Here is a 26,826-nt window from a genome sequence, read left to right on the forward strand (position 1 = left end):
GCGGCTTGCGAAGCGCTGAGTCAACAAAGCGCGGTCCTGGGATTGGGGATGGCAGCGCCGGGACAGGGAGAGGGAGAGGGACGGAGCCCTCCTCGGCCGCCGCCGCTGTCCCCTCGGGGCAGGGACCGCAGCAGGCTGGGCTGGGATCGGCTCCAGCAGCTCCGAGTGCAGCCCAAGCGCCACCTCCCGCGGTCCCGGGGCTGGGCAGGACGAAGTTGGTGAGGTCCCGGCGGCGGAGGGGACCTCCTGCGGTGGAGGGGACCTCCTGCGGCCGCTGCGCCGGGAGCCGGCACCGGGACCCGACGGGAAGGGTGAGTAGGGCAGCGGCCCCGGGATGCGGTGGGGCTGAGACCCCTCGGGGAGGCTTCTGCTCGGCTCCAAAAGGCTTCTTAGGGCTCCGGAGTGGGGAGGAGACAGCTTCTGCTCGTCCGGTTGTGCAAGACTCCCTGGCTCCAGAGCTGCAGGTTCTCAGAAATGCCTCGGGAGCTTCAGATTCCCAGTAGGAGCTCAGGAGCTGTACGTTCCCAGCTCAGGAGCTGCAGATTCCCAGCTGTGCCTCAGGAGCTGCAGGTTCCCTGAAGTACCTCGGGACCTGCAGATTCCCAGCAGGACCTACAGTTTCCCAGCAGGAGCTGCAGGTGACCAAAAGTGCCTCGGGAGCTGCAGGTTCCCAGCAGTGGCTCAGGAGTTGCAGGTTCCCTCTTCAGGAGTTGCAGGTTCCCTCTTCAGGAGCTGCAGGTTCCCAGCAGTAGCTCAGGAGCTGTAGATCCTCAGTTCAGGAGCTGCAGGTGCCCAGAAGTGCCTTAGGAGCTGCATGTTCCCAGCTCAGGAGTTGCAGGTTCCCTCTTCAGGAGTTGCAGGTTCCCTCTTCAGGAGCTGCAGGTTCCCAGCAGTAGCTCAGGAGCTGTAGATCCTCAGTTCAGGAGCTGCAGGTGCCCAGAAGTGCCTTAGGAGCTGCAGGTTCCCAGGTCAGGAGCTGCAGGTTCCCAGCTCAGGAGCTGTAGGTTCCCAGCTCAGGAGCTGCAGATTCCCAGTTCAGGAGCTGCAGGATCCCAGCATGGAGCTGAGCCTCCTCTCCCCCAGACCCTGGTGGGATCTGAACCTCTCCTTCCCATGTGCCTCCTCCTGCTTGGCTGCAGAAGGTTTCTTGGTTCCTTCTGGGTCCTGCAACTGCTGGAGGGGGTTTGGAGCTGGGCTGGCTGCAGAGGATGTCCCAGGCCTGAGTGGCAGCTGTGGGACCAGCCTGGGACCCTTGGGACCCCTGAACCTGGGCAGGTAGAGGTGAGATGGAAGCTGGCAGAAGGAACCCAGCTGCCCATGGACACCTTGGGGCTGCCAGCAGGAGCAGGGCAGGGATTGTGCCCCTGGGCTGGGCACTGGGAAGCCCACAGCTGCAAGCCTGGGGGCAGGGTTGGGCACCTCAGTGCCAGGAGAACATTGAGGGCTGGGGCAGGGCCAGAGCAGGGCAAGGAAGCTGGGGAGGGGTCTGGAGAAGGAGGAGAAGGCTGTGGAGAAGTTGTGAGGAGCAGCTGAGGGAGCTGGGGGCGTTGAGGCTGCAGCAGAGGAGGCTGAGGGGAGACCTTGTGGCTCTCTGCAGCTCCCTGAGAGCAGCTTGCAGCCAGCTGGGGCTCAAGGGCTGCTCCTGAGGGCTGGGCCAAGAGGAGATGGCTTCAGGTTGTGGCAGGGGAGGTTGAGCTTGGCCCTGAGGAGCAATTGGTGCCCCTTGAGGGGTGCCCAGGCCTGTGGCAGGCTGCCCAGGGCAGTGGTGGAGTGCCCATGGCTGGAGGGGCTTGCCAAGCCCTGGAGCCGTGGTGCTGAGTGCCATGGGGTGGTGGTGCTGAGGCAGGGCTGGGGGCCAACTCTTGGCCACGTTCAGAGCCAGCTCCTCTCCACCTGATCTTTTTGCTGGCTCAGGACCTTCTCCACTTCTCATGAGCTCCACTCTCAGTTCCTCCCAGCAGCAGCTCCCTGCAGGCAGCCTCTGCTCAGCCTCCCTGGGCTGACCTCACCCCCAGCCCCTACTCAGTCCTTCTCCCAACCCCCTCCCCCTGCCCGGGGCTGCAGGCACGTTGCTGCTGCAGGGCTTCAGCTGGGGGGCAGAGCAGAGCTGCCCCTGGCAGTGCCCTGGCAGCAGCTGGCAGGGAAGCCCTGGCCCCGGGGGCAGATCTTCCTCGGCAGCAGCTCCGCGGTGGTGGCCCGGAGCTGTCTGCAGGGGCAGAAGGCAGCTCGGGGAGGGGGCCGGGGGGGTAAGATTCTTCCAGATGTGAGGGTCGAGGAAGAGCAAACAACATCTGGAGGAAGGCTCCAGAGCTCCAGGGAGCTGCTGGGACTCTGAGTCAGGCCCTGAGGTTGCTGCTGCTCCTCCTCCTCCTGCAGCTGTTTCCTCCTCCAGGAGTTGGTTTTCCCCCCTCAGCAGAGTCCAGGCTGCATCCGCTGCTGGCTGCAGACCTTCTGCCTCCTTCCTGCCTCCCCTGCAGCTTCCTGCTGCAGCAGACGCCGTGGAGGAGTCTCAAAGCTCCTCAGCAAACCTCTCAGCTGCTGCTCAGCCTCCCTCTGGCCAGGAAAGGTCGGGAGGAGGAACAAAAAAAGCCCCCAGGAACCCCCCCCAGAGCCCAAACCCTCAACTTGGGATCTCCTCCTCCACGCTTCCCTTGGCAGATGTTGGCCCAGAGCCTCCTGAGCCTCCCTAGCTGAGTACTCTCTAGTTCCCAACCCCAGCCTGGAGGGGTGGGAAGGGACCCCTGGAGCCCACCCAGGCCAGCAGGGCACCCCCAGCAGCTTGCCCCAGGGGGCACCATGGTACCAGGGGGGGTTGGAAGCTCTCCACAACCTCTCTGGGCAGCCTGTTCCAGGCCACTCCAGCAGCCTCACCCCAAGCAAGTTGCTCCTGCTGGCACCTCCTGGGTGCCCTTTGGTGCCCTTTTGTGCCCCTTGCCCCAGGGCACCCCTCAGCAGATGCCAGCCCCCAGCCTCTTCCCCCCCCCCAGCCCTGCAGCTGTGGCCTCCCCAGGGCAGAGCAGAGGGGCAGCACAACCTCCCTGCCCCTGCTGCTGCCCACACTCTGCTCCATGCCCCCCCAGGGCACCTTTGGCATCTCCCCAGGGCACCTTGCTGGCTGCTGGGCACCTCCTTGTGCCCACCCCCAGCACCCCCAGGCCCTGTGCCCAGTGGACCCCAGCACCCCCAGGCTCTGTGCTCAGCATTGCTGGAGCTGCTTTATTGCAGAAGACAAAACACTTTGCTGGGGGTGGGCACTGCTGGCAGTGGGCACTGCTGGCAGTGGGCACTGCTGGGTGCCCAGCAGCAGCACAAAGCTTTGGGGACCCCCAGCCTGGCAGCCTGCAGACCCCCCAGGCTGGGTGTGGGTGGCCTGAGGCAGGTTGCAGCCTTTGGCCTGGCCCTGGGCACCCCTCAGCAGATACCAGCCTCAGCCCCTTGCCCCCCACAGCTCCCTGAGCTCTTGCTGAGCATTGCTCAGATCCCCTCTGGGGCTGTCCTGCTCCAGCCTCAAGGGAGGGCCTGCAGCCATGGTTGGGTGAGGAACAGGTCCATGGTTGGGTGAGGAGCAGGACCCTGCCCAGGGTCTCTCTGCTGCTTCCTCACTTCAGGTGTGGAGCTCGAGGGAGCAGCTGAAGCCCAGGAGGATCTCAGGTGGCCTCCAAGTGTGGCTGCAGAGCAGGAGAGGACCTCCTGCGGTCTCAGCCTCCTGCCCTCTCTCCTCTGTCCTGGCAGCCTAGGGCACCATGAGGACCTCTCTGGAGGGCAGCTGCCCAGAGCCAGCCCAGAGGAAGCTCTGCAGGAGTCCCTTCCTCAGCATCAAGGTAGTGTCTTCTCCTGCCTCTTCCTGGGGACACCTGGGGTCGTGCCCTGGTGGGGGGAAGCAGCTGAGAGCTCTGCAGGGGCTCTGGTGGCATCTTGGAGGTTTCCCAGGGGGGGGTCCTCAGGTCAGGACTTTGAGGTCTACCTCCAGAGGAGGGCAAAGAGGGTGAGGAGAGAGGTCTGGAGAGGTTGGGAGGGACCTGGGAAAGAAGAGGCTGAGGGTGGAGGCTAAGTGTTGCTCCAGCACTGCTCCAGCCCCACCTCCCCATGGACCTCAGCACCACCACCCCATGGCCCTCAGCACCACCTCCCCACAGCCCTCAGCACCACAGCTCCAGGGCTTGGCAACCCCTCCAGCCATGGGGACTCCCCCACTGCCCTGGGCAGCCTGCCACAGGCCTGGGCACCCCTCAAGGGGCACCAATTGTTCCTCAGGGCCAAGCTCAACCTCCCCTGGCACTACCTGAGGCCATCTCCTCCTGTCCCAGCACTCAGGAGCAGACCCTGACCTCCAGAGCCCAGCCTGGAGGGGTGGGAAGTGACCTCTGGAGCCCACCCAGGCCAGGGGCACCCCCAGCAGCTTGCCCAGGGGCACCATGGCCAGGGGGAGTTGGAAGCTCTCCACCACCTCTCTTAGCAGCCTGCTCCAGGCCTCTCCAGCAGCCTCACCCCAAGCAAGTTGCTCCTGCTGGCACCTCCTGGCTGCCTCTTGCTGCCCCTTGCTGCCCCTTGCTCCTGGGTAGATGCCAGCCCCAGGCTCTTGCCCCCCACAGCTGCTTGAGCTCTTGAGAGCCATTCAAGGTTCCAGGGGGGGTTGGCCTTGGTAGGCTCTGGAGGTCTCTTCCAACCCAATCCATTGCAGGGTTCCTGCAGCACCAGGTGTGGAAACCTGGAATTGGTTGAAGGGACCTTCAGAGCCCACCCAGACCAACCCCCTGGAACCTGGGATGGGTTGGGTTAGGTTGGGTTGGAAAGGACCTCCAGAGCCCACCCAGACCAGCTGCCCTGGAACCTAGGTTGAATTGGGTTGAGTTGGATTGGGTTGGGTTGAGTTAGTTTGGGTTAGATTGTGTTGAGTTATTTTGGGTTGGATTGGGCTGGGTTGAAAGGGACCTCCAGAGCCCATCCAGGCCAACCCCCTTGGAATTTGGGATGGGTTAGGTTGGGTTAGATTGGGTTAGGTTTGGTTGGTCTAGGCTGGATTGGGTTGAGTTAGTTTGGTTTGAGTTGGGTTGAGTTGGGTTTGGTTGGATTGGGTTGGATTTGGTTGGGTTTGTGTGGGTTGAGTGGAGCTGAGTTGGGTTGGGTTGGATTTGGTTGGTTTGGACTGGGTTGAGTTGAATTGGATTGGGTTGGAAGGGACCTCCATAGCCCACCCAGGCCACCCCCCCTGGAACCTAGGATGTGTTGGGTTAGGTTGTGTTGAGTTGTGTTGTGTTGTGTTGGGTTGAGTTGGGTTGGGTTTGGTTGGGTTGGGTTGAATTGGGTTGGGTTGAATTAGGTTGGGTTGGGTTAGGTTGAGTTGGGTCGGGTTAGATTAGGTTGGGTTTGGTTGGGTTGAGTTGGGTTTGGTTGGGTTGGATTGAGTTGAGTTGGGTTTGGTTGGGTTGGATTGAGTTGAGTTGGGTTTGGTTGGGTTGGATTGAGTTGAGTTGGGTTTGGTTGGGTTGGATTGAGTTGAGTTGGGTTTGGTTGGGTTGGATTGAGTTGGGTTGGGTTTGGTTGGATTGAGTTGGGTTGGGTTTGGTTGGATTGAGTTAGGTTAGGTTGGGTTGAGTTGGATTGGGTTGGGTTAGGGTTGAGTTGGATTGGGTTGGATTGGGTTGGGTTGGGTTGAGTTGGGTTTGGTTGGATTGAGTTGAGTTCAGTTGAGAAGAGTTGGATTGGATTGGGTTGGGTTGGATTGGGTTGGGTTAGGTTGGGTTTGGGTTGAGTTGGATTGGGTTGGATTGGGTTGGGTTGGGTTGAGTTGGGTTGGGTTAGGTTGGGTTTGGATTGAGTTGGATTGGGTTGGATTGGGTTGGGTTGGGTTGAGTTGGGTTTGGTTGGGTTGGGTTGAGTTTGGTTGGATTGAGTTGAGTTGGGTTTGATTGGATTGAGTTGAGTTGAGTTGGGTTTGGTTGGGTTGGGTTGAGTTGGTTTGAGTTGAGTTGGGTTGAGTTGGGTTGAGTTGGGTTGGTTGGGATGTGTTGAGTTAAGTTGGGTTGGTTGAGTTGAGTTGAGTTTGGTTTTGTTGAGTTGGGTTGGGTTAGGTTGGATTAGATTAGGTTGGCTTGGGTTTGGTTGGGTTGGGTTGAGTTGGGTTGGGTTTGAGTGGGTTGAGTTGAGTTGAGTTGGGTTTGGTTGGGTTTGGTTGGGATGGGTTGAGTTAAGTTGGGTTGGTTGAGTTGAGTTGAGTTTGGTTGTGTTGAGTTGGGTTGGGTTAGGTTGGATTAGATTAGGTTGGCTTGTCTTGGGTTGGGTTGGGTTGAGTTGGGTTGGATTAGGTTGGATTAGATTAGGTTGGCTTGGGTTTGGTTGGGTTGGGTTGAGTTTGGTTGGGTTGAGTTCGGTTGGATTAGGTTGGATTAGATTAGGTTGGCTTGGGTTTGGTTGGCTTGGGTTGAGTTGGGTTGGGTTTGGTTGGGATGGGTTGAGTTAAGTTGGGTTGGTTGAGTTGAGTTTGGTTGTGTTGAGTTGGGTTGGGTTAGGTTGGATTAGATTAGGTTGGCTTGGCTTGGGTTGGGTTGGGTTGAGTTTGGTTGGGTTGAGTTCGGTTGGATTAGGTTGGATTAGATTAGGTTGAGTTGGGTTGGGTTTGAGTAGGTTGAGTTGGGTTTGGTTGGGTTGAGTTTGGTTGGATTAGGTTGGATTAGATTAGGTTAGCTTGGGTTTGGTTGGGTTGGGTTGGGTTTGAGTGGGTTGAGTTGGGTTTGGTTGGGTTGAGTTTGGTTGGATTAGGTTGGATTAGATTAGGTTAGCTTGGGTTTGGTTGGGTTGGGATGAGTTGGGTTGGGGTTGAGTGGGTTGAGTTGGGTTTGGTTGGGTTGAGTTGAGTTTGGTTGGGTCAGGTTAGGTTGGGTTGGATGGGGTTGGATGGGGTTGGGTGGGACCTCCTTGGGTGCCCTCATTGGACGCCTCTCTCCCTGCCCTGGCAGTTCTTTGTCTGCTGCCACGGGGTCCTGCAGCTGTGCCAGCTGCTGGTCTCAGCCTACCTGAAGAGCTCCATCTCCACCATCGAGCGGCGCTACGGGCTCTCCAGCCAGACCTCGGGGCTCCTGGCCTCCTTCAACGAGGTGCCCCCCGGCCCCCTCCCGCCCTGGGCCCTGCCGGAGGCCCCCTGCTGGCCTCTCCCGGGGTGCCAGCCGCAGGCCTGTGCCCCGCTGCAGGTGGGCAACACCCTGCTGATCGTCTTCGTCAGCTACCTGGGCAGCCGCCTGCACCGGCCCCGCGCCATTGGCGCCGGAGCCCTCCTGGTCTCCCTGGCCGGCTTCCTGATGGCTCTGCCACACTTCCTGGCTGGGCCCTACCAGTATGACCGCTCCAGCCCCAGTAGGTGCCCTGGGGGCTGCGCTGGGCGGGGGCAGGAGGGAGCCAAGGAGCGTGGGAGGTGGTTTGGGGGGCACAGAAACGACGCTGAGGAGGCTGGGAGGTGGTTTGGGGTGGCAGGAGAGACCCTCGGGAGGGTGGGAGGTGGTTTGGGGTGGCAGGAGAGACCCTCAAGAGGGTGGGAGGTAGTTTGGGGGTCACAGAAAGGACATTGAGGAGAGTGGAAGGTGCTTTGGGGTGGCAGGAGGGACCCTCACGAGGGTGGGAGGTGGTTTGGGGTGGCAGGAGGGACCCTCAAGAGGGTGGGAGGTAGTTTGGGGGTCACAGAAAGGACATTGAGGAGAGTGGAAGGTGCTTTGGGGTGGCAGGAGGGACCCTCACGAGGGTGGGAGGTGGTTTGGGGTGGCAGGAGGGACCCTCGGGAGGGTGGGAGGTGGTTTGGGGTGGCAGGAGGGACCCTCAAGAGGGTGGGAGGTGGTTTGGGGTGGCAGGAGGGACCCTCAAGAGGGTGGGAGGTGGTTTGGGGTGGCAGGAGGGACCCTCGGGAGGGTGGGAGGTGGTTTGGGGTGGCAGGAGGGACCCTCGGGAGGGTGGGAGGTGGTTTGGGGTGGCAGGAGGGACCCTCAGGAGGGTGGGAGGTAGTTTGGGGGTCACAGAAAGGACATTGAGGAGAGTGGAAGGTGCTTTGGGGTGGCAGGAGGGACCCTCAAGAGGGTGGGAGGTGGTTTGGGGTGGCAGGAGGGACCCTCGGGAGGGTGGGAGATAATTTGGGGATCCCCTCCTGGGCACAGAGAGCTCAAGGCTTCAGCAGTGCTTCCCTGGTTGCCTCCCCAGGTGCCTGCTGATGCCCTGGGGGGCACAGAGGGCTCGGGGCTGGGTCCCCCCCTGGGCACAGAGGGCTCAGGGCTGGGTGCCCCCCCGGGTGCCTGTCCAGGTGCCCGCCGGTGCCCGCAGGCAGCTCTGCCCCTCGATCCCCACAGGCTCCTTCAGCAACGCCACCGACCTGTGCCAGCCGGAGGTGCCAGGGGCCTGGGGCAACCTGAGCGGCGCCGCCTGTGCCCCCCAGGCTGCCCGGCAGAACCGGGAGGTGCTGCTGGTGATGTTCCTGGCACAGGCGCTGCTGGGCCTCGGGGGGGTGCCCATCCAGCCCTTCGGCATCTCCTACATCGACGACTTCGCCAGCCGCAGGAACTCTCCCCTCTACCTGGGTAGGGCTGGGCAGCGCCCGGCAGCGGCGGCAGGGCACAGCCGGGCGGGGGGCGAGGGCCGGGAGCGGCCCCGCGGAGGGGCAGGATCCTGCCGGGGGTCTGCTGCTCCCAGCTGGGCTGGGAAGGGTCCCGCAGAGAGCTTCGGGCTGGCCAGGGGGCTGCAGGGGGAGGAGAAGGGCCTGGGTCCTCCCCCCCGCCCCCGGCTGTCTTCCTCCTAGCTGAGCCCCCCCCGGCTGTCCCCTCTCTGCTGTCCCCCCCCGGCTGACCCCCGCCGTGGCTGAGCCCCCCCCGGCTGTCCCCTCTCTGCTGTCTCCCCCCGGCTGACCCCCGCCGTGGCTGAGCCCCCCCCGGCTGTCCCCTCTCTGCTGTCTCCCCCCGGCTGACCCCCGCCGTGGCTGAGCCCCCCCCGGCTGTCCCCTCTCTGCTGTCTCCCCCCGGCTGACCCCCGCCGTGGCTGAGCCCCCCCCGGCTGTCCCCTCTCTGCTGTCTCCCCCCGGCTGACCCCCGCCGTGGCTGAGCCCCCCCCGGCTGTCCCCTCTCTGCTGTCTCCCCCCGGCTGACCCCCGCCGTGGCTGTGCCCCCCCCGGCTGTCCCCTCTCTGCTGTCCCCCCCCGGCTGACCCCCGCCGTGGCTGAGACCCCCCCGGCTGTCCCCTCTCTGCTGTCCCCCCCCGGCTGACCCCCGCCGTGGCTGAGCCCCCCCCGGCTGTCCCCTCTCTGCTGTCCCCCCCCGGCTGATCTCCGCCGTGGCTGAGACCCCCCCGGCTGACCCCCACCGTGGCTGAGACCCCCCCGGCTGTCCCCTCTCTGCTGTCCCCCCCCGGCTGACCCCCGCCGTGGCTGAGCCCCCCCCGGCTGTCCCCTCTCTGCTGTCCCCCCCCGGCTGATCTCCGCCGTGGCTGAGACCCCCCCGGCTGACCCCCACCGTGGCTGAGACCCCCCCGGCTGTCCCCTCTCTGCTGTCTCCCCCCGGCTGATCTCCGCCGTGGCTGAGCCCCCCCCGGCTGTCCCCTCTCTGCTGTCCCCCCCCGGCTGACCCCCGCCGTGGCTGAGCCCCCCCGGCTGTCCCCTCTCTGCTGTCTCCCCCCGGCTGACCCCCGCCGTGGCTGAGCCCCCCCCGGCTGTCCCCTCTCTGCTGTCCCCCCCGGCTGTCCCCTCTCTGCTGTCCCCCCCGGCTGTCCCCTCTCTGCTGTCTCCCCCGGCTGACCCCCGCCGTGGCTGAGCCCCCCCCGGCTGACCCCCACCGTGGCTGAGCCCCCCCCCCCCGGCTCTCCCCCTCTCTTCTGTCTCCTCTCTGCTGTCCCCCCCTGGCTGTTCCCCCTGGCTGAGCCCCTGTGGCTGTCCCCCCCCTTACTGAGCCACCCACCCCCCCCGACTGACCCTCCCCTCACTGAATCCCTCCCGGCTGTCTCCCCCCGTGGCTCTCCCCCTCTCTTCTGTCCCCTTTCTGCTGTCCCCCCCTGCAGTTCCCCCCTGTGGCTGAGCCCCCCCATGCTGAGCCCCCTCCCCCGCTGTGTCCCCCCCCCCGCAGGGATCCTGTTCTCGGTGACCGTGCTGGGCCCGGGGGTCGCCTTCCTGCTGGGCTCGGCCACGCTGCGCCTCTACGTGGACCTGGACAAGGTCCCCGCAGGTCAGGGCAGCTCCGGGGGGGTCCCTGAGGGGCTCTTGGGGGGGGTCCAGAGCAGCTGCTGGGGGTCCTGGGCAGCTGCTGGGGGTCTTCGGGAGCTGCTGGGGGTCCTGTGGATCTGTTAGGGGTCCTGGGGAGCTGCTGTGGGGTCCTGGGGAGCTGCTGGGGGTCTTCGGGAGCTGCTGGGGGTCCTGTGGATCTGTTAGGGGTCCTGGGGAGCTGCTGGGGCCCCTGGGGAGCTGCTGGGGGTCCTGGGGTGTTGTTGGGAGTCCTGGATAGCTCTGGGTGGCCTCTGGGCATCTCCCGAGGGTCCTGGGGAGCTGTTGTGGGTCCTGAAGAGATGCTGTGGGGCCCTGGGGAGCTGTTGGGGGTCCTGGTGAGCTGCTGGGGGTCCTGGGGAGCTGCTGGGGCTCCTGGTGAGTTGCTGGGGGTCCTGGGGAGCTGCTGGGGCTCCTGGTGAGCTGCTGGGGGTCCTGGGGAGCTGCTGGGGCCCCTGGGGTGTTGTTGGGGCCCCTGGTGAGCTGCTGGGGGTCCTGGGCAGCTGCTGGGGCCCCTGGGGAGCTGCTGGGGGTCCTGGGGTGTTGTTGGGGCCCCTGGGGAGCTGCTGGGGCCCCTGCGGAGCTGCTGGGGGTCCTGGGCAGCTGCTGGGGGTCCTGGGGTGTTGTTGGGGCCCCTGGGGAGCTGCTGGGGCCCCTGGGGAGCTGCTGGGGCTCCTGGGCAGCTGCTGGGGGTCCTGGGGTGTTGTTGGGGCCCCTGGGGAGCTGCTGGGGCCCCTGGGGAGCTGCTGGGGCTCCTGGGCAGCTGCTGGGGGTCCTGGGCAGCTGCTGGGGGTCCTGGGGTGTTGTTGGGGCCCCTGGGGAGCTGCTGGGGCTCCTGGGCAGCTGCTGGGGGTCCTGGGCAGCTGCTGGGGGTCCTGTGGCAGGCTGCCCCGGGCACAGCGGTGGAGCCCCCCTGGCTGGGGGGGGTCTCCAAGGCCGGGAGCTGCGGTGCTGAGGGCCATGGGGGGGTGGTGCTGGGGCCGTGCTTGGCCTCTCCCGTGCCCCTCCGCAGGGGGTGCCAAGGCTGCCGAGCCCCCAGCGGCGCCGGGGCGGGGGGCAGCGGGGAGGCTGTGCCCGGCTCTGCCCCCCGGCAGCTCCTCGCCCGTGCCCCGCAGGCCAGGTGCGGCTGAGCAGCCAGGACCCTCGCTGGGTCGGTGCCTGGTGGCTGGGCTTCCTGGTGGCTGCCAGCCTGGTGGCCCTGGCGGCGCTGCCCTACTTCTTCTTCCCCAGGGAGATGCCCAGAGAGGTAGGAGAGAGCTCCTCTGGGGGCGGGGGAGAGGGGCCAGGGGCCAGGGCAGGACCGCACAGGGCACCCAAGGGGGCGGCACACGGGGGGGCAGCAAACAGGGGGGCAGCACCAGGGTGCCAGCTTCCACTCAGGGTGGAAGCACCCAGGAGGGCAGCACCCAAGGGAGCAGCACCCAGGGGGGCAGGACTCAGGGTGGCAGCACTCAGTGGGGCAGCACTCAGTGGGGCAGCACCCAGGGGGGCAGCACCCAGGGGGGCAGCAGCCAGGGGGGCACTGGCAGGTCCCTTTCCGCCCGTGCAAGGGTTGCTTGGCACTCCAGGGTGGGTGAGGGCGCTGAGAGCCTCCTGCTTGTCCCCAGGAGCTGTGTGGGAAGGAGGAGGAGGAGGAGAGGAAGAGAGAGGAAGATGTCCTGAGCCAGCTCCGGATGGGAGCTGAGCACCTGCAGGGCCTCTCCCTGGCCCAGTTCCTCAAACGTGAGTGGGGACAGGGAGAGGGGAGGGGGGCAGGGGACAGGGGCAGGGGGGACAGGGGGGCAGGAGGAGCAGCCCTTGAGCCCCAGCTGGCTGCAAGCTGCTCTCAGGGAGCTGCAGAGAGCCACAAGGTCTCCCCTCAGCCTCCTCTGCTGCAGCCTCAACCCCCCCAGCTCCCTCAGCTGCTCCTCACAACTTCTCCACAGCCTTCTCCTCCTCCCCCAGACCCAAGGCTGGTGCTGGGCTCCCAGTGGGCACAGCCTCAGCTCCTCTGCCTGGCAGCTTTCCTGGCGGGGCTGCTGCCAAGCTAAGCCCCAGGGGAGAGCTGGGAAGGTCTTGGCTGAGTTAATCGCTGGGGTTGGGTTCTCAGGGAACTTCCAGGCAGGAAAAAAAGGTGGGGAAGGGGCTGGAGGAGGAGGGAAGGGGCTGGAGAAGGAGGGAAGGGGCTGGAGAAGGAGGGAAGGGGCTGGAGGAGGAGGGGAAGGGGCTGGAGAAGGAGGGAAGGGGCTGGAGAAGGAGGGAAGGGGCTGGAGGAGGAGGGAAGGGGCTGGAGAAGGAGGGAAGGGGCTGGAGGAGGAGGGAAGGGGCTGGAAGAGGAGGGGAAGGGGCTGGAGGAGGAGGGAAGGGGCTGGAGGAGGAGGGAAGGGGCTGGAGGAGGAGGGAAGGGGCTGGAGGAGGAGGGGAAGGGGCTGGAGGAGGAGGGGAAGGGGCTGGAGGAAGAGGGAAGGGGCTGGAAGAGGAGGGGAAGGGGCTGGAGGAGGAGAGAAGGGTCCCCACCCCCCCGGGCAGGAGGAGCAGACAGGGAGCAGCCCAAGGCCACCCGGGTCCCAGGATTCCTCCCAGCCCTGTGCCCTCCCAGCCCTGTGCCCTCCCAGCCCTGTGCCCTCCCTGCTGTGGTTCTCCTTCCTCCCGGCAGCTCCAGGCTCTGCGGCCAGCCCCAGCCTGGCTCCCGGCCCCCATTGTCTGCTCAGCTCCCCTGGGCTCCGGGAGGCTTCCTGCTGCCCCTGCCCCAGCCCCAGCCCCTTCCTGCCCTCTGAGCCTTGGAGAAGCTTTCCCTGTCCTGCAGGATGAGTCCTCGGGATGGTGCTGAGCTCCCAGGGCTGTGCTGAGCTCCCAGAGCTGTGCTGAGCTCCCAGGGCTGGTGCTGAGCTCCCAGGGCTGTGCTGAGCTCCCAGGGCTGGTGCTGAGCTCCCAGGGCTGGTGCTGAGCTCCCAGGGCTGTGCTGAGCTCCCAGGGCTGGTGCTGAGCTCCCAGACCTGTGCTGAGCTCCCAGGGCTGGTGCTGAGCTCCCAGGGCTGTGCTGAGCTCCCAGGGCTGTGCTGAGCTCCCAGGGCTGGTGCTGAGCAGCCAGGATGAGCTCTGGCACATCCCTGGCACTGCCTCCCAGCCCTGCCCAGGCTCCCTGCGTCCCCCTGGCACATCCCTGGCACTGCCTCCCAGCCCTGCCCAGCCTCCCTGGTTCCCCTGGCACAGCCCTGGCACTGCCTCCCAGCCCTGCCCAGCCTCCCTGCATCCCCCTGGCACATCCCTGGCACTGCCTCCCAGCCCTGCCCAGCCTCCCTGCGTCCCCCTGGCACATCCCTGGCACTGCCTCCCAGCCCTGCCCAGCCTCCCTGCATCCCCCTGGCACATCCCTGGCACTGCCTCCCAGCCCTGCCCAGCCTCCCTGTGTCCCCCTGGCACATCCCTGGCATCTCCCCTGCCCCTCTGAGCCTTCCTCCAAGTCATCAGAGGCTGCCCCAGGCTGGTGCCAGCCTTGCCCCTCCCCGGGTAGCCCTGAGGGCTGTGCCCAGCGGTGCCAGCCGGGTTGTTTGCCCTCTCTCTCCCCCTGGCAGGCTTCCCCCGGGTGCTGCTGCGGACCCTCCGTGCCCCTCTCTTCCTGCTGGTGGTGCTGGCACAGGTCAGCCTCAGTGCCATGGTGGCAGGGCTGGCAACCTTCATGGGCAAGTTCCTGGAGAGGCAGTTCTCAGTCACTGCCTCCCTGGCAAACGTGGTCATAGGTAAGTGGTGCCCACCAGGCTTGGCAGCACCCCCTCCAGGTGCCCTCTGCCCCATCCTGGAGGTGCCCACCTTGAGGGGCCCTCTGAGCCTGCCCCCTGGAGGTGCCCCCTCTGGAGCTACCCCTTATGAGGTGCCCCCCCTGGAGATGCCCACCTTGAGGTGCCCTCTGAGCTTGCCCCCTGGAGGTGCCCCCTCTGGAGCTACCCCTTTGGAGATGCCCTCCTTGGAGATGCCCCCCCCCAGAGATGCCCACCTTGAGGGGCCCTCTGAGCCTGCCCCCTGGAGGTGCCCCCTCTGGAGCTACCCCTTATGAGGTGCCCCCCTGGAGATGCCCACCTTGAGGTGCCCTCTGAGCCTGTCCCCTGGAGGTGCCCCCTCTGGAGCTACCCACTTGGAGCTGCCCCTCCTGGAGGTGCTCCCCAGGAGCTGCCCCCCCCCGGAAGGGACCTCAGAGGTGCCAGTTGGTCCCAGTGCCAACCTCTGCCCGGGGCAGGGACACCTCCACCAGCCCAGGCTGCCCCACAGGGCCTCATCCGGCCTGGCCCTGAGCACCCCCAGGCTGGCACCGCCTCGGTGCTGGCGGCCTGCAGGACCCCAGGCAGCAGCCCCCTGGGCCTTGGCTGTGCCCTGGCTGCTGCCAGCTGAGGCCCTGCCCTCTCCTCCCCCTCCCACCCTGCCCTCCCTCCCCTCCCCATTCTTCCCCCTCTGCCCTCCCCTCCCCCTCTGCCCTCCCCTCCCCCTCTGCCCTCCCCTCCTCTGCCCTCTCCTCCCCTCCCCTTCCCCTCTCCTCCCCTCCCCATTCTTCCCCCTCTGCCCTCCCCTCCCCTCCCCCCTGCCCTCCCCTCCCCCTCTGCCCTCCCCTCCCCCTCTGCCCTCCCCTCCTCTGCCCTCTCCTCCCCTCCCCTCCCCCTCTGCCCTCCCCTCCCCTCCCCCTCTGCCCTCCCCTCCTCTCCCCTCTCCTCCCCTCCCCTCCCCCTCTGCCCTCCCCTCCCCCTCTGCCCTCCCCTCCTCTGCCCTCTCCTCCCCTCCCCTTCCCCTCTCCTCCCCTCCCCATTCTTCCCCCTCTGCCCTCCCCTCCCCTCCCCCCTGCCCTCCCCTCCCCCTCTGCCCTCCCCTCCCCCTCTACCCTCCCCTCCTCTGCCCTCTTCTCCCCCTCCCCCTCTGCCCTCCCCTCCTCTGTCCTCTCTTCTCCCTCCCCCCCGTCCCCCCCTCCCCTCCCCCTCTGCCCTCCCCTCCTTTCCCCTCTCCTCCCCTCCCCCCTCGCCCCTGCCCTCCCCTGCCCTCCCCCCCCTGCCCAGGTGCTGTGAACATCCCCGGGGCCATGGTTGGCATCGTGCTGGGCGGTGCCATCCTGCGCCGCTTCCGCCTGTCCCTGAGGCAGTGCAGTGCCCTCTGTGTCCTGGGCACCTTCCTCTGCCTGCTGCTGGCCTTCCCCCTCCTCTTCCTCGGCTGCCCCACCCAGGAGGTCGCCGGAGTCACCGACAGCCGCAGGTACCCGGGGCGGAGGGGCGGTGCCAGGCCTGTGCCAGGGGTGCCCAGGGAGCCTGGGCAGAGCTGGGGAGGAAATTCCTCCCCTGGAGGCTGAGAGGAGGGTGCCCAGAGGAGGCTCTGAGCCCGGAGGTGCTCAGTGCCAGGCTGGATGAGACCCTGGGGCAGCCTGGGCTGGGGGAGGTGTCCCTGCCCCTGACACAGGTTGGCACTGGATGGCCTTTGAGGTCCCTTCCCACCTAGCTCAGCCCAGCTCAGCCCAGCCCAGCCCAGCCCTGTCCAGCCCCTCCTGGGGGTCCCAGGGTGGTCTCCCCCCAGTGCTGGGTGCTGCTGGACCTCCCTACAAGCTCAGCCCTACCCAACTCAGCCCAGCCCAACCCAGCCCTGCCCTGCCCAGCCCAGCTCAGCCCAGCCCAGCCCAGCTCTGCCCAGCTCAGCCCAGCCCAGCCCAGCCCAGCCCAGCCCAGCCCTGCCCAGCCCAGCTCAGCCCAGCCCTGCCCAGCCCAGCCCCTCCTGGGGGTCCCAGGGTGGTCTCCCCCCAGTGCTGGGTGCTGCTGGACCTCCCTACAAGCTCAGCCCTACCCAACTCAGCCCAACCCAACCCAGCCCAGCCCAACCCAGCCCAGCCCAGCCCTGCCCTGCCCAGCCCAGCCCAGCCCAGCCCAGCCCAGCCCAGCTCAGCCCAGCCCAGCCCAGCCCAGCCCTGCCCAGCCCAGCTCAGCCCAGCCCTGCCCAGCCCAGCCCCTCCTGGGGGTCCCAGGGTGGTCTCCCCCCAGTGCTGGGTGCTGCTGGACCTCCCTACAAGCTCAGCCCTACCCAACTCAGCCCAGCCCAGCCCAGCTCTGCCCAGCTCAGCCCAGCCCAGCCCAGCCCAGCCCAGCCCAGCCCTGCCCAGCCCAGCCCCTCCTGGGGGTCCCAGGGTGGTCTCCCCCCAGTGCTGGGTGCTGCTGGACCTCCCTACAAGCTCAGCCCTACCCAACTCAGCCCAACCCAACCCAGCCCAGCCCAGCCCAGCCCAGCCCTGCCCAGCCCAGCCCCTCCCGGGGGTCTCAGGGTGGTCTCCCCCTGTGCTCACTGATGCTGGACCTCCCTCCCAGCTCAGCTCAGCTCAGCCCTACCCAGCCCAGCCCAGCCCATCCCAGATCAGCCCAGCCCAGCCCAGCCCTGCCCAGCCCCTCCTGGGGGTCCCAGGGTGGTCTCCCCCCCTTGCTGGGTGCTCCTGGAGCTCCCTCCCAGCCCTGGACCTTCTCTCCCTCGCCGCAGGCCTGGGGCCAGGGCAGTGCCCGCGGGGTGCAGCCTGCCCTGTGGGTGCCAGGAGGAAGCCTTCAACCCCATCTGTGGCTCCAACCAGGTGGAGTTCCTCTCCCCCTGCTCTGCCGGCTGCAAGGTGGCACACATCGACCTGGGCACCAACCTGGTGCTGGTGAGTGCCCAGGAGGGTGGGCGCAGGGAGTGGGCTGGCACACAGGGCAGGGGGCAGCCAGGAGGTGCCAGCAGGAGCAACTTGCTTGGGGTGAGGCTGCTGGAGAGGCCTGGAGCAGGCTGCCCAGAGAGGTTGTGGAGAGCTTCCAACCCCCCTGGTGCCATGGTGCCCCTGGGCAAGCTGCTGGGGGTGCCCCCCTGGGCTGGGTGGGCTCCAGGGCTCCCTTCCCCCCCAGGCTGGGCTCTGTGCCACCGACTCTTGGCAGCCCACCCCCAGGCAGCCTCCCTGCAGCAGCTCCCCCTGCTGCCTCCACAGCCCTGAGCAGCTTCTGCCCTCCTCTGCCCCCTGCAGAACTACACCAACTGCAGCTGCATCTCTGAGGGAGGCCTCCAGGGCACTGCCAGGCCTGGCACCTGTGGCACTGGCTGCTCCCACCTCTTCCTGCCCTTCGTGGTGCTGTCCTGCCTGGCAGGGATCCTTGCCAGCACCTCCCACACTCCCTCCTTCATGCTGATCCTCAGGTGAGCCCTGGGCTGCTGCAGACCTGCCCCTGGGGAGGGCTTGGCCACGGGCTAGGGGCAGCCAGGAGGGGCAGCAGGAGCTGGAGATGCTTCCTTGCTGCCTTGGCTCCTTGGCTGCTTGCTTGGTTCCTTGGCTGCTTGCTTGGTTCCTTGCTTGGTTCCCTGGCTCCTTGCTTCCTTCCTTGGCTCCTTGCTTGGTTCCTTGGATCCTTGCTTTGTTCCTTGCTTGGTTCCTCGGCTCCTTGCTTGGTTCCTTGGCTCCTTGCTTGGTTCCTTGGCTCCTTGTTTGCTTCCTTGGCTCCTTGCTTGCTTCCTTGGCTCCTTGCTTGGTTCCTTGGCTCCTTGCTTGGTTCCTTGGCTCCTTGTTTGCTTCCTTGGCTCCTTGCTTGGTTCCTTGGCTCCTTGTTTGCTTCCTTGGCTCCTTGTTTGCTTCCTTGGCTCCTTGCTTGGTTCCTTGGCTCCTTGCTTGGTTCCTTGGCTCCTTGCTTGCTTCCTTGGCTCCTTGCTTGGTTCCTTGGCTGCTAGCTTGGTTCCTCGGCTCCTTGTTTGCTTCCTTGGCTCCTTGCTTGGTTCCTTGGCTCCTTGCTTGGTTCCTTGGCTCCTTGCTTGGTTCCTTGGCTCCTTGCTTGGTTCCTTGGCTCCTTGCTTGGTTCCTTGGCTGCTAGCTTGGTTCCTCGGCTCCTTGTTTGCTTCCTTGGCTCCTTGCTTGCTTCCTTGGCTCCTTGCTTGGTTCCTTGGCTCCTTGCTTGCTTCCTTGGCTCCTTGCTTGGTTCCTTGGCTCCTTGCTTGGTTCCTTGGCTCCTTGCTTGCTTCCTTGGCTCCTTGCTTGCTTCCTTGGCTGCTAGCTTGGTTCCTCGGCTCCTTGTTTGCTTCCTTGGCTCCTTGCTTGGTTCCTTGGCTCCTTGTTTGCTTCCTTGGCTCCTTGCTTGCTTCCTTGGCTCCTTGCTTGGTTCCTTGGCTCCTTGCTTGGTTCCTTGGCTCCTTGCTTGGTTCCTTGGCTCCTTGCTCGCTTCCTTGGCTCCTTGTTTGCTTCCTTGGCTCCTTGCTTGCTTCCTTGGCTCCTTGCTTGCTTCCTTGGCTCCTTGCTTGCTTCCTTGGCTCCTTGCTTGGTTCCTTGGCTGCTAGCTTGGTTCCTCGGCTCCTTGTTTGCTTCCTTGGCTCCTTGCTTGGTTCCTTGGCTCCTTGTTTGCTTCCTTGGCTCCTTGCTTGCTTCCTTGGCTCCTTGCTTGGTTCCTTGGCTCCTTGCTTGGTTCCTTGGCTCCTTGCTCGCTTCCTTGGCTCCTTGTTTGCTTCCTTGGCTCCTTGCTTGCTTCCTTGGCTCCTTGCTTGCTTCCTTGGCTCCTTGCTTGCTTCCTCGGCTCCTTGCTTGCTTCCTTGGCTCCTTGCTTGCTTCCTTGGATCCTTGCTTGGTTCTTGTTTTCTTGGCTCCTTGGCTGCTTGGCTGCTTGCTTGGCTGCTTGCTTGCTTCTTTGGTTCCTTGTTTGCTTCCTTGGCTCCTTGCTTGCTTCCTCGGCTCCTTGCTTGCTTCCTCGGCTCCTTGTTTGCTTCCTCAGCTCCTTGCTTGGTTCCTCGGCTCCTTGCTTGGTTCCTTGGCTCCTTGCTTGGTTATTGTTTTCTTGGCTGCTTGGCTGCTTGGCTGCTTGCTTGGCTGCTTGGCTGCTTGCTTGGCTCCTTGGCTGCTTGCTTGGCTGCTTGCTTGCTTCCTTGGTTCCTTGCTTGGTTCTTGTTTTCTTGGCTGCTTGGCTCCTTGCTTTGTTCCTTGCTTGGTTTCTTGGCTGCTTGCTTGGTTCCTTGGCTCCTTCCTTGTTTCCTTGCCTCCTTGCTTGCTTCCTTGGCTCCTTGCTTGCTTCCTTGCTCGGTTCCTTGGCTGCTTGCTTGCTTCCTTGGCTGCTTGCTTGCTTCCTTGGCTGCTTGCTTGCTTCCTTGCTTGGTTCCTTGGCTGCTTGCTTGCTTCCTTGGCTGCTTGCTTGCTTCCTTGGCTGCTTGCTTGCTTCCTTGGCTGCTTGCTTGCTTCCTTGGCTGCTTGCTTGCTTCCTTGCTTGGTTCCTTGGCTGCTTGCTTGCTTCCTTGGCTGCTTGCTTGCTTCCTTGCTTGGTTCCTTGGCTGCTTGCTTGGTTCCTTGGCTGCTTGCTTGCTTCCTTGGCTGCTTGCTTGCTTCCTTGGCTGCTTGCTTGCTTCCTTGGCTGCTTGCTTGCTTCCTTGGCTGCTTGCTTGCTTCCTTGGCTGCTTGCTTGCTTCCTTGCTTGGTTCCTTGGCTGCTTGCTTGCTTCCTTGGCTGCTTGCTTGCTTCCTTGGCTGCTTGCTTGCTTCCTTGGCTCCTTGCTTGCTTCCTTGGCTGCTTGCTTGCTTCCTTGGCTCCTTGCTTGCTTCCTTGACTGCTTGCTTGCTTCCTTGGCTGCTTGCTTGCTTCCTTGGCTCCTTGCTTGCTTCCTTGGCTGCTTGCTTGCTTCCTTGGCTGCTTGCTTGCTTCCTTGGCTCCTTGCTTGCTTCCTTGGCTCCTTGCTTGGTTGCTTGGTTCCTTGGCTGGTTGCTTGGTTCCTTGCTTGGCTGCAATTCCAGGCCCAGCAGCAGCTGTGGGCAGCCTCTTGCCTTCACCACTGAACCTTCACCTTCCTGCTGCCCTGAGCAGGCTGTTCCTGAGGCCCTTGGTGTTTGGCTTGGGAGATGCCCTGCTGGGGGCTCCCTGTGATGCCCAGGATGGAACTTCCAGCTCTGAGGCCTCACTTCCCCCTCTGGAGCCCACACTTCCCCTCTGGAGCCCACACTTCCCCCTCTGGAGCCCACACTTCCTTCCCCTTCTGCTTCCCCCCAGGAGCATCCAGCCCCAGGACAAATCCTTTGCTGTTGGGATCCAGTTCATGCTGCTCAGAGTCTTAGGTGAGGACCTTTGTGGGGTGGGGGATGGGTGGGGAGGGGGAAGCCCTCCCTTGGCAGACCCTTGGCAGCTCTTGGGGGCTGGGGACACCTTCAGGGGCTGAGGACCACTCCAGGGCTGAGGACCCTTCAGGTTGTGCCAGGGGAAGTTGAGCTTGGCCCTGAGGACCAATTTGTGCCCCCGAGGGGTGCCCAGGCCTGTGGCAGGCTGCCCAGGGCAGTGGTGGAGTCCCCATGGCTGGAGGGGGTCTCCAAGCCCTGGAGCTGTGGTGCTGGGGCCAAGTCCTTATCAAGGACAGAGGCAGTGCCATCCTGCTGGCACAGCCAGGGGGTGCCCAGCAGAGCAGCTCCATGCCCTCAGCCCCCAGCCAGGGGGTGCCCAGCAGAGCAGCTCCATGCCCTCAGCCCCCAGCCAGGGGGTGCCCAGCAGAGCAGCTCCATGCCCTCAGCAGCAGCCAGGGGGTGCCCAGCAGAGCAGCTCCATGCCCTCAGCCCCCAGCCAGGGGGTGCCCAGCAGAGCAGCTCCATGCCCTCAGCAGCAGCCAGGGGGTGCCCAGCAGAGCAGCTCCATGCCCTCAGCCCCCAGCCAGGGGGTGCCCAGCAGAGCAGCTCCATGCCCTCAGCAGCAGCCAGGGGGTGCCCAGCAGAGCAGCTCCATGCCCTCAGCTGCCAGCCAGGGGGTGCCCAGCAGAGCAGCTCCATGCCCTCAGCCCCCAGCCAGGGGGTGCCCAGCAGAGCAGCTCCATGCCCTCAGCCCCCAGCCAGGGGGTGCCCAGCAGAGCAGCTCCATGCCCTCAGCAGCAGCCAGGGGGTGCCCAGCAGAGCAGCTCCATGCCCTCAGCCCCCAGCCAGGGGGTGCCCAGCAGAGCAGCTCCATGCCCTCAGCCCCCAGCCAGGGGGTGCCCAGCAGAGCAGCTCCATGCCCTCAGCAGCAGCCAGGGGGTGCCCAGCAGAGCAGCTCCATGCCCTCAGCCCCCAGCCAGGGGGTGCCCAGCAGAGCAGCTCCATGCCCTCAGCAGCAGCCAGGGGGTGCCCAGCAGAGCAGCTCCATGCCCTCAGCCCCCAGCCAGGGGGTGCCCAGCAGAGCAGCTCCATGCCCTCAGCCCCCAGCCAGGGGGTGCCCAGCAGAGCAGCTCCATGCCCTCAGCTGCCATCCAGGGGGTGCCCAGCAGAGCAGCTCCATGCCCTCAGCCCCCAGCCAGGGGGTGCCCAGCAGAGCAGCTCCATGCCCTCAGCCCCCAGCCAGGGGGTGCCCAGCAGAGCAGCTCCATGCCCTCAGCCCCCAGCCAGGGGATGCCCAGCAGAGCAGCTCCATGCCCTCAGCCCCCAGCCAGGGGGTGCCCAGCAGAGCAGCTCCATGCCCTCAGCTGCCAGCCAGGGGGTGCCCAGCAGAGCAGCTCCATGCCCTCAGCTGCCAGCCAGGGGGTGCCCAGCAGAGCAGCTCCATGCCCTCAGCCCCCAGCCAGGGGGTGCCCAGCAGAGCAGCTCCATGCCCTCAGCTGCCATCCAGGGGGTGCCCAGCAGAGCAGCTCCATGCCCTCAGCTGCCATCCAGGGGGTGCCCAGCAGAGCAGCTCCATGCCCTCAGCCCCCAGCCAGGGGATGCCCAGCAGAGCAGCTCCATGCCCTCAGCTGCCGCCAGGGGTCCTTGGGCTGGGCCTGCCCCGGGCCGGGGGCGGTTCCCCCCACGCCGAGGTCCTTGTGCCCTCCTCCTCCTCCCTGCAGCGTGGATGCCAGCCCCGGTGCTGTACGGCAGTGCCATCGACTCCTGCTGCCTGCTGTGGCAGCGGCGCTGTGCCCGCAGGGCAGCCTGCAGGTACTACGACAACGACCTCTTCAGGCACAGGTGGGCACGGCGCTGGGCATGGGCATGGGCAGCAGAAGGGCGCAGGAGGGCACCCGTGGAGAAAGGTGGCATCAAGCACCACCCCCCACCCCCCCCCTGCTACCAGGATGTGCCAGGGCTGGGGGGCAGCTGGAGGTGGTCCTGGTTGAGTCTCTGAAGTGGGTGGGCAGAAGACCCCAACCCAGGCTGTGCCAGGGCTGGAGGGCACCTGGAGGTGATCCTGATTGAATGAGTCCGTGCTCAGCAGGTCCTGGATGGGCAAAAGACCCCAACCCCAGGCTGTGCCAGGCTGTGCCAGGCTGGAGGGCACCTGAATGTGGTCCTGCAGGAGACTCCAAGCCCAGACTGTGCCAGGCTGTGCCAGGCTGGAGGGCAGCTGGAGGTGGTCCTGCAGGAGACCCCAACCCCAGGCTGTGCCAGGCTGTGCCAGGCTGGAGGGCAGCAGGAGGTGGTCCTGCAGGAGACCCCAACCCCAGGCTGTGCCAGGCTGTGCCAAGGCTGGAGGGCACCTGAATGTGGTCCTGCAGGAGACCCCAACCCCAGGCTGTGCCAGGCTGTGCCAGGCTGGAGGGCAGCTGGAGGTGGTCCTGCAGGAGACCCCAACCCCAGGCTGTGCCAGGGCTGGAGGGCAGCTGGAGGTGGTCCTGCAGGAGACCCCAACCCCAGGCTGTGCCAGGCTGTGCCAGGGCTGGAGGGCAGCAGGAGGTGGTCCTGCAGGAGACCCCAACCCCAGGCTGTGCCAGGCTGTGCCAAGGCTGGAGGGCACCTGAATGTGGTCCTGCAGGAGACCCCAACTCCAGGCTGTGCCAGGCTGTGCCAAGGCTGGAGGGCAGCTGGAGGTGGTCCTGCAGGAGCCCCCACCCCGGGTGCCCATCCCCGGTGCCAGGCTGGCAGCAGGGCACGGATGCGGGCAAGGAGCCCGCCGGGGGGGTGGCGCTGGGTGCCCGGGGGGCGGTGCCCGGCCCCGTGCCAGCCGCCTTTGCCCCCCCGCAGGTACCTGGGGCTGCAGTTCCTCTTCGAGCTGGGCACCTTCCTGTGCTTCCTGGCTGCCCACCTGCTGCTCCGCCGGCGGGAGGAAGCCCCCCGGGACCCCCGGCCCGGGGCGGGGAACGCAGAGAAGGAGAAGCTGGCAGAGAGCTCCGGGGGGGGCACGGAGCCCAAAGTGTGACCCCCCACACACCCCCCCGAATAAAAGCCTGGCACTGCCCCCGGGGAGGGGGACGGAGCTGAGGGGGCCTGGAGCGGAGCTGGGGGGTCCTGGGGAGCCCTGCGGGGTCCTAGGGGGTCTGGGAGGGGGAGCTGAGGAGACCTGGGGGGGAGCTGAGGGGTCCTGGGAGGAGCTGAGACGTTCGGGGGGGTGGGCTGGGGGGGGAGAGCTGAGGGGTCCTGAGGTCTTCTGGGGGCAGCTGAAGGGTCCTGGGGAGCCCTTGGGGGAGCTGAGTGGTCCTGGGGGGAGCTGAGAGGGGTTGGGGGGTCCTGGGGAGCCCTGTGGGAGGTTGAGTGACCCTGAAGGGAGCTGAAGGGTCCTGGGGGGGGGGGGGGGGGCTGAGGGGTCCTGGGAGTCGCCCCCCAGCTGATCTCTGAAGGATGGGAGGGGGAGACCTGGACTCTGGCCTTGGGTCCCAAGCTTCTTGGGGGGCGGGTTGGGGCTCAGGGCTGCTATGGGAGGCTGCCCAAGGGCTGTGCCCACCTGGGTGGTGCCCAGCTGGGGTCTCCACCTGCCTCAGGCCCACCCCTGGGCACCCAGCTTGGGGGGCTGCAGGCTGCTGGGCCTCCCGCCCCCCCCTTCCCCAAAGCTTTGGGCTGCTGCTGGTGGCGGGCACCCAGCAAGTGCCCACCCCCGGCAGTGCCCACCCCCGGCAGTGCCCACCCCCGGCAGTGCCCACCCCCGGCTGAGAGCTTTGTCTGCTGCAATAAACCAGCTCCAGGAGCACTGGGCACAGAGCCTGGGGGGCGCTGGGGGGCACTGGGAGGCACTGGGCACAGAGCCTGGGGGCGCTGGGGGGCACCGGGAGGCACTGGGCACAGAGCCTGGGGGCGCTGGGGGGCACCGGGAGGCACTGGGCACAGAGCCTGGGGGCGCTGGGGGGCACCGGGAGGCACTGGGCACAGAGCCTGGGGGCGCTGGGGGGCGCTGGGCACAGCCCCTGAAAGTGCTGGGGGGCACTGGGAGGCACTGGGCACAGAGCCTGGGGGCGCTGGGGGGCACTGAGGGGTACTGGGGGGCACCGAGCCCGGGGGTGCTGTGCTGGCGCTCTGGACTCTCTCCTCCTGCGCTCTCCGTGCTCCATCCCTTGGCTCCCCCCGGGAGGTGCTCAGGACCGGGCTGGATGCGGCCGGAGCTGCCCCTGCCGCTCCCTGAGCTCCCTTCCCCCCCGCGCAGTGCCAGGCTGGGTGGGGGGCTCGGTGCCCGCGCCCCGCAGCTGCCCGGGCGGCAGAGCGGTGCCCGAGCGGCGGTGCGGAGCTGGCTGAGCTCCAGGCGGGGATCAGGGAGCCGGCGCCGCCATCTGCGGCTGCCTCGGCTCCGTTGTGTAATCGAATTAACCGCGGCCGGCATCGGGCTGCCGGCAGCCCCCGGCCCCCTCCAGCCCTCCCTCCCTCCCTCCCTCCCCCCGCCCCCTCCCCCGGCCCTGCCTGCCGCCGCAGCAATTAGCGCTGCCCTTAATTGCGGCCCGGCCTGCTGCCGGCTCCGCCCCGCCGGGCTCCATCCTGCCCCTGCTCAGCGCCAAGGCTGGCAGAGGGCACAAGGGCTGGGGGCTCAGCCCCTGACCCTCTCCCTGCTCCTCCTGGTTCCAGCCCTCTCCCTCCTCCTGGTTGCAACCCTCTCCTTTCCTTCCTCTCCTCCCAGTTCCAACCCTCTCAGCCCTTTCCCCCTCCCATCTCCTCCTGGTTCCAACCCTCTCCTTTCCTTCTCCTCCTCCTTGTTCCAACCCTCTCAGCCCTCTCCCTCCTCTCCTCCCAGTTCCAACCCTCTCAGACCTTTCCCCCTCCCATCTCCTCCTGGTTCCAACCCTCTCCTTTCCTTCTCCTCCTCCTTGTTCCAACCCTCTCAGCCCTCTCCCTCTTCTCCTCCCAGTTCCAACCCTCTCAGCCCTTTCCCCCTCCCATCTCCTCCTGGTTCCAACCCTCTCCTTTCCTTCTCCTCCTCCTTGTTCCAACCCTCTCAGCCCTCTCCCTCTTCTCCTCCCAGTTCCAACCCTCTCAGCCCTTTCCCCCTGCCATCTCCTCCTGGTTCCAATCCTCTCATGCCTCTCCCTCTCCCTCCTCCTGGTTCCAACCCTCTCCTTTCCCTCTCCTCCTCCTGGTTCCAACCCTCTCAGCCCTTTCCCTCCTTCTCCTCCTGGCTCAAACCCTCTCACCCCTTTCCTTCCTTCTCCTGCTGGTTCCAACCCTCTCATGCCTCTCCCTCTCCTCCTCCTGACTCCAACCCTCTCAGCCCTTTCCCTCTCCCTCTCCTCCTCCTGACTCCAACCCTCTCAGCCCTTTCCCTCTCCCTTCTCCTGGTTCCACTCCTCTCATCCCTTTCCCTCCTTCTCCTCCTGGTTCCCACCCTCTCTGCCCTTACCCTCTCCCTTCTCTTCCTGGTTCCAACCCCTGGAGCCCACCCATGCCAACTCAACCCCCCCTGCCCCCCAGCAGGGCACCCCCAGCAGCTTGCCCAGGGGCACCATGGCCAGGGGGGGTTGGAAGCTCTCCACAACCTCTCTGGGCAGCCTGCTCCAGGGCTTGGCAACCCCTCCAGCCATGGGCACTCCCCCACTGCCCTGGGCAGCCTGCCACAGGCCTGGGCACCCCTCAAGGGGCACCAATTGCTCCTCAGGGCCAAGCTCAACCTCCCCTGCCACAGCCTGAGGCCATCTCCTCCTGGCCCAGCCCTCAGGAGCAGCCCTTGAGCCCCAGCTGGCTGCAAGCTGCTCTCAGGGAGCTGCAGAGAGCCACAAGGTCTCCCCTCAGCCTCCTCTGCTGCAGCCTCAAACCCCCCAGGGCCCTCAGCTGCTCCTCACAACTTCTCCACAGCCTTCTCCTCCTTCCCCAGACCCCTCCCCAGCTTCCTTGCCCTGCTCTGGCCCTGCCCCAGCCCTCAAGGTCCTTCTGGCAGGGAGGTCCCAGCCCTGCCCCCAGGCTTGCAGCTGTGGGCTCCCCAGTGCCCAGCCCAGGGGCACAATCCCTGCCCTGCTCCTGCTGGCAGCCCCGAGGTGCCCATGGGCAGCCGTGGTGCCTCTGCCAGCTGCCAGCTCACCTCTACCTGCCCAAGTTCTGGGGCCCAGGCTGGTCCCACAGCTGCTCAGGGCTGGAGCAGAGGAGATGCCACAGAGCCCCAGGCAAACAGTGGGCAGAGGCAAAGCCAAACAGCAGAACGTGCCTGGAGCTGCTGCTGCCTTCCTGTGGGCACTGCAGCTCTGTGCTGGGCAAACAGTGCCAGGAGAAGGCTGGGCACAGAGTCACAGCAGGGTTTGGCTTGGGAAGGACTTTCCAAGGTCACCCAGTGCCAGCCCTGTAGCCAGGCAGGGACAGCCCCAGGCAGAGCTCAGAGCCCCAAACACCCTGCTCTGGGCTGCTGCCAGCCAGGGGGCAGCTCCCCCCTCCCTGGGCACCCTGGGCCAGGCTCTCCCCAGCCTCCTCCCTGCCCTCTGCCCTCAGGCTCCCTCCTGGAGCTCCAAACCAACCCCCGTGGGCTGGGCACAGCTGAGGGCACGGCCCAGAGCCCAGCAGCAGAGCAGGGCACAGGGCACAGG

General features: G+C 66.0%; 1 protein-coding gene across 1 annotated transcript; it reads left to right on the plus strand.

The window, feature by feature from the left end:
• The first annotated feature begins 3,737 nt into the window (after positions 1-3,737).
• On the plus strand, positions 3,738-23,258 carry SLCO2B1 (solute carrier organic anion transporter family member 2B1). The gene is made up of 14 exons (XM_054164866.1): positions 3,738-3,821; positions 6,957-7,094; positions 7,188-7,350; positions 8,328-8,555; positions 10,086-10,184; positions 11,335-11,465; positions 11,827-11,941; positions 13,774-13,938; positions 15,238-15,430; positions 16,691-16,850; positions 17,202-17,371; positions 20,184-20,248; positions 21,970-22,090; positions 23,084-23,258. Exons 1-14 carry the CDS (start codon positions 3,744-3,746, stop codon positions 23,256-23,258), a joined length of 2,001 nt encoding a protein of 666 aa, XP_054020841.1. The 5' UTR covers positions 3,738-3,743.
• The last annotated feature ends 3,568 nt before the right edge of the window (positions 23,259-26,826 follow it).

The sequence above is a fragment of the Dryobates pubescens genome, chromosome 10 (genome assembly GCF_014839835.1).
Source record: "Dryobates pubescens isolate bDryPub1 chromosome 10, bDryPub1.pri, whole genome shotgun sequence".
NCBI classification, from domain to species: Eukaryota; Metazoa; Chordata; class Aves; order Piciformes; family Picidae; genus Dryobates; species Dryobates pubescens.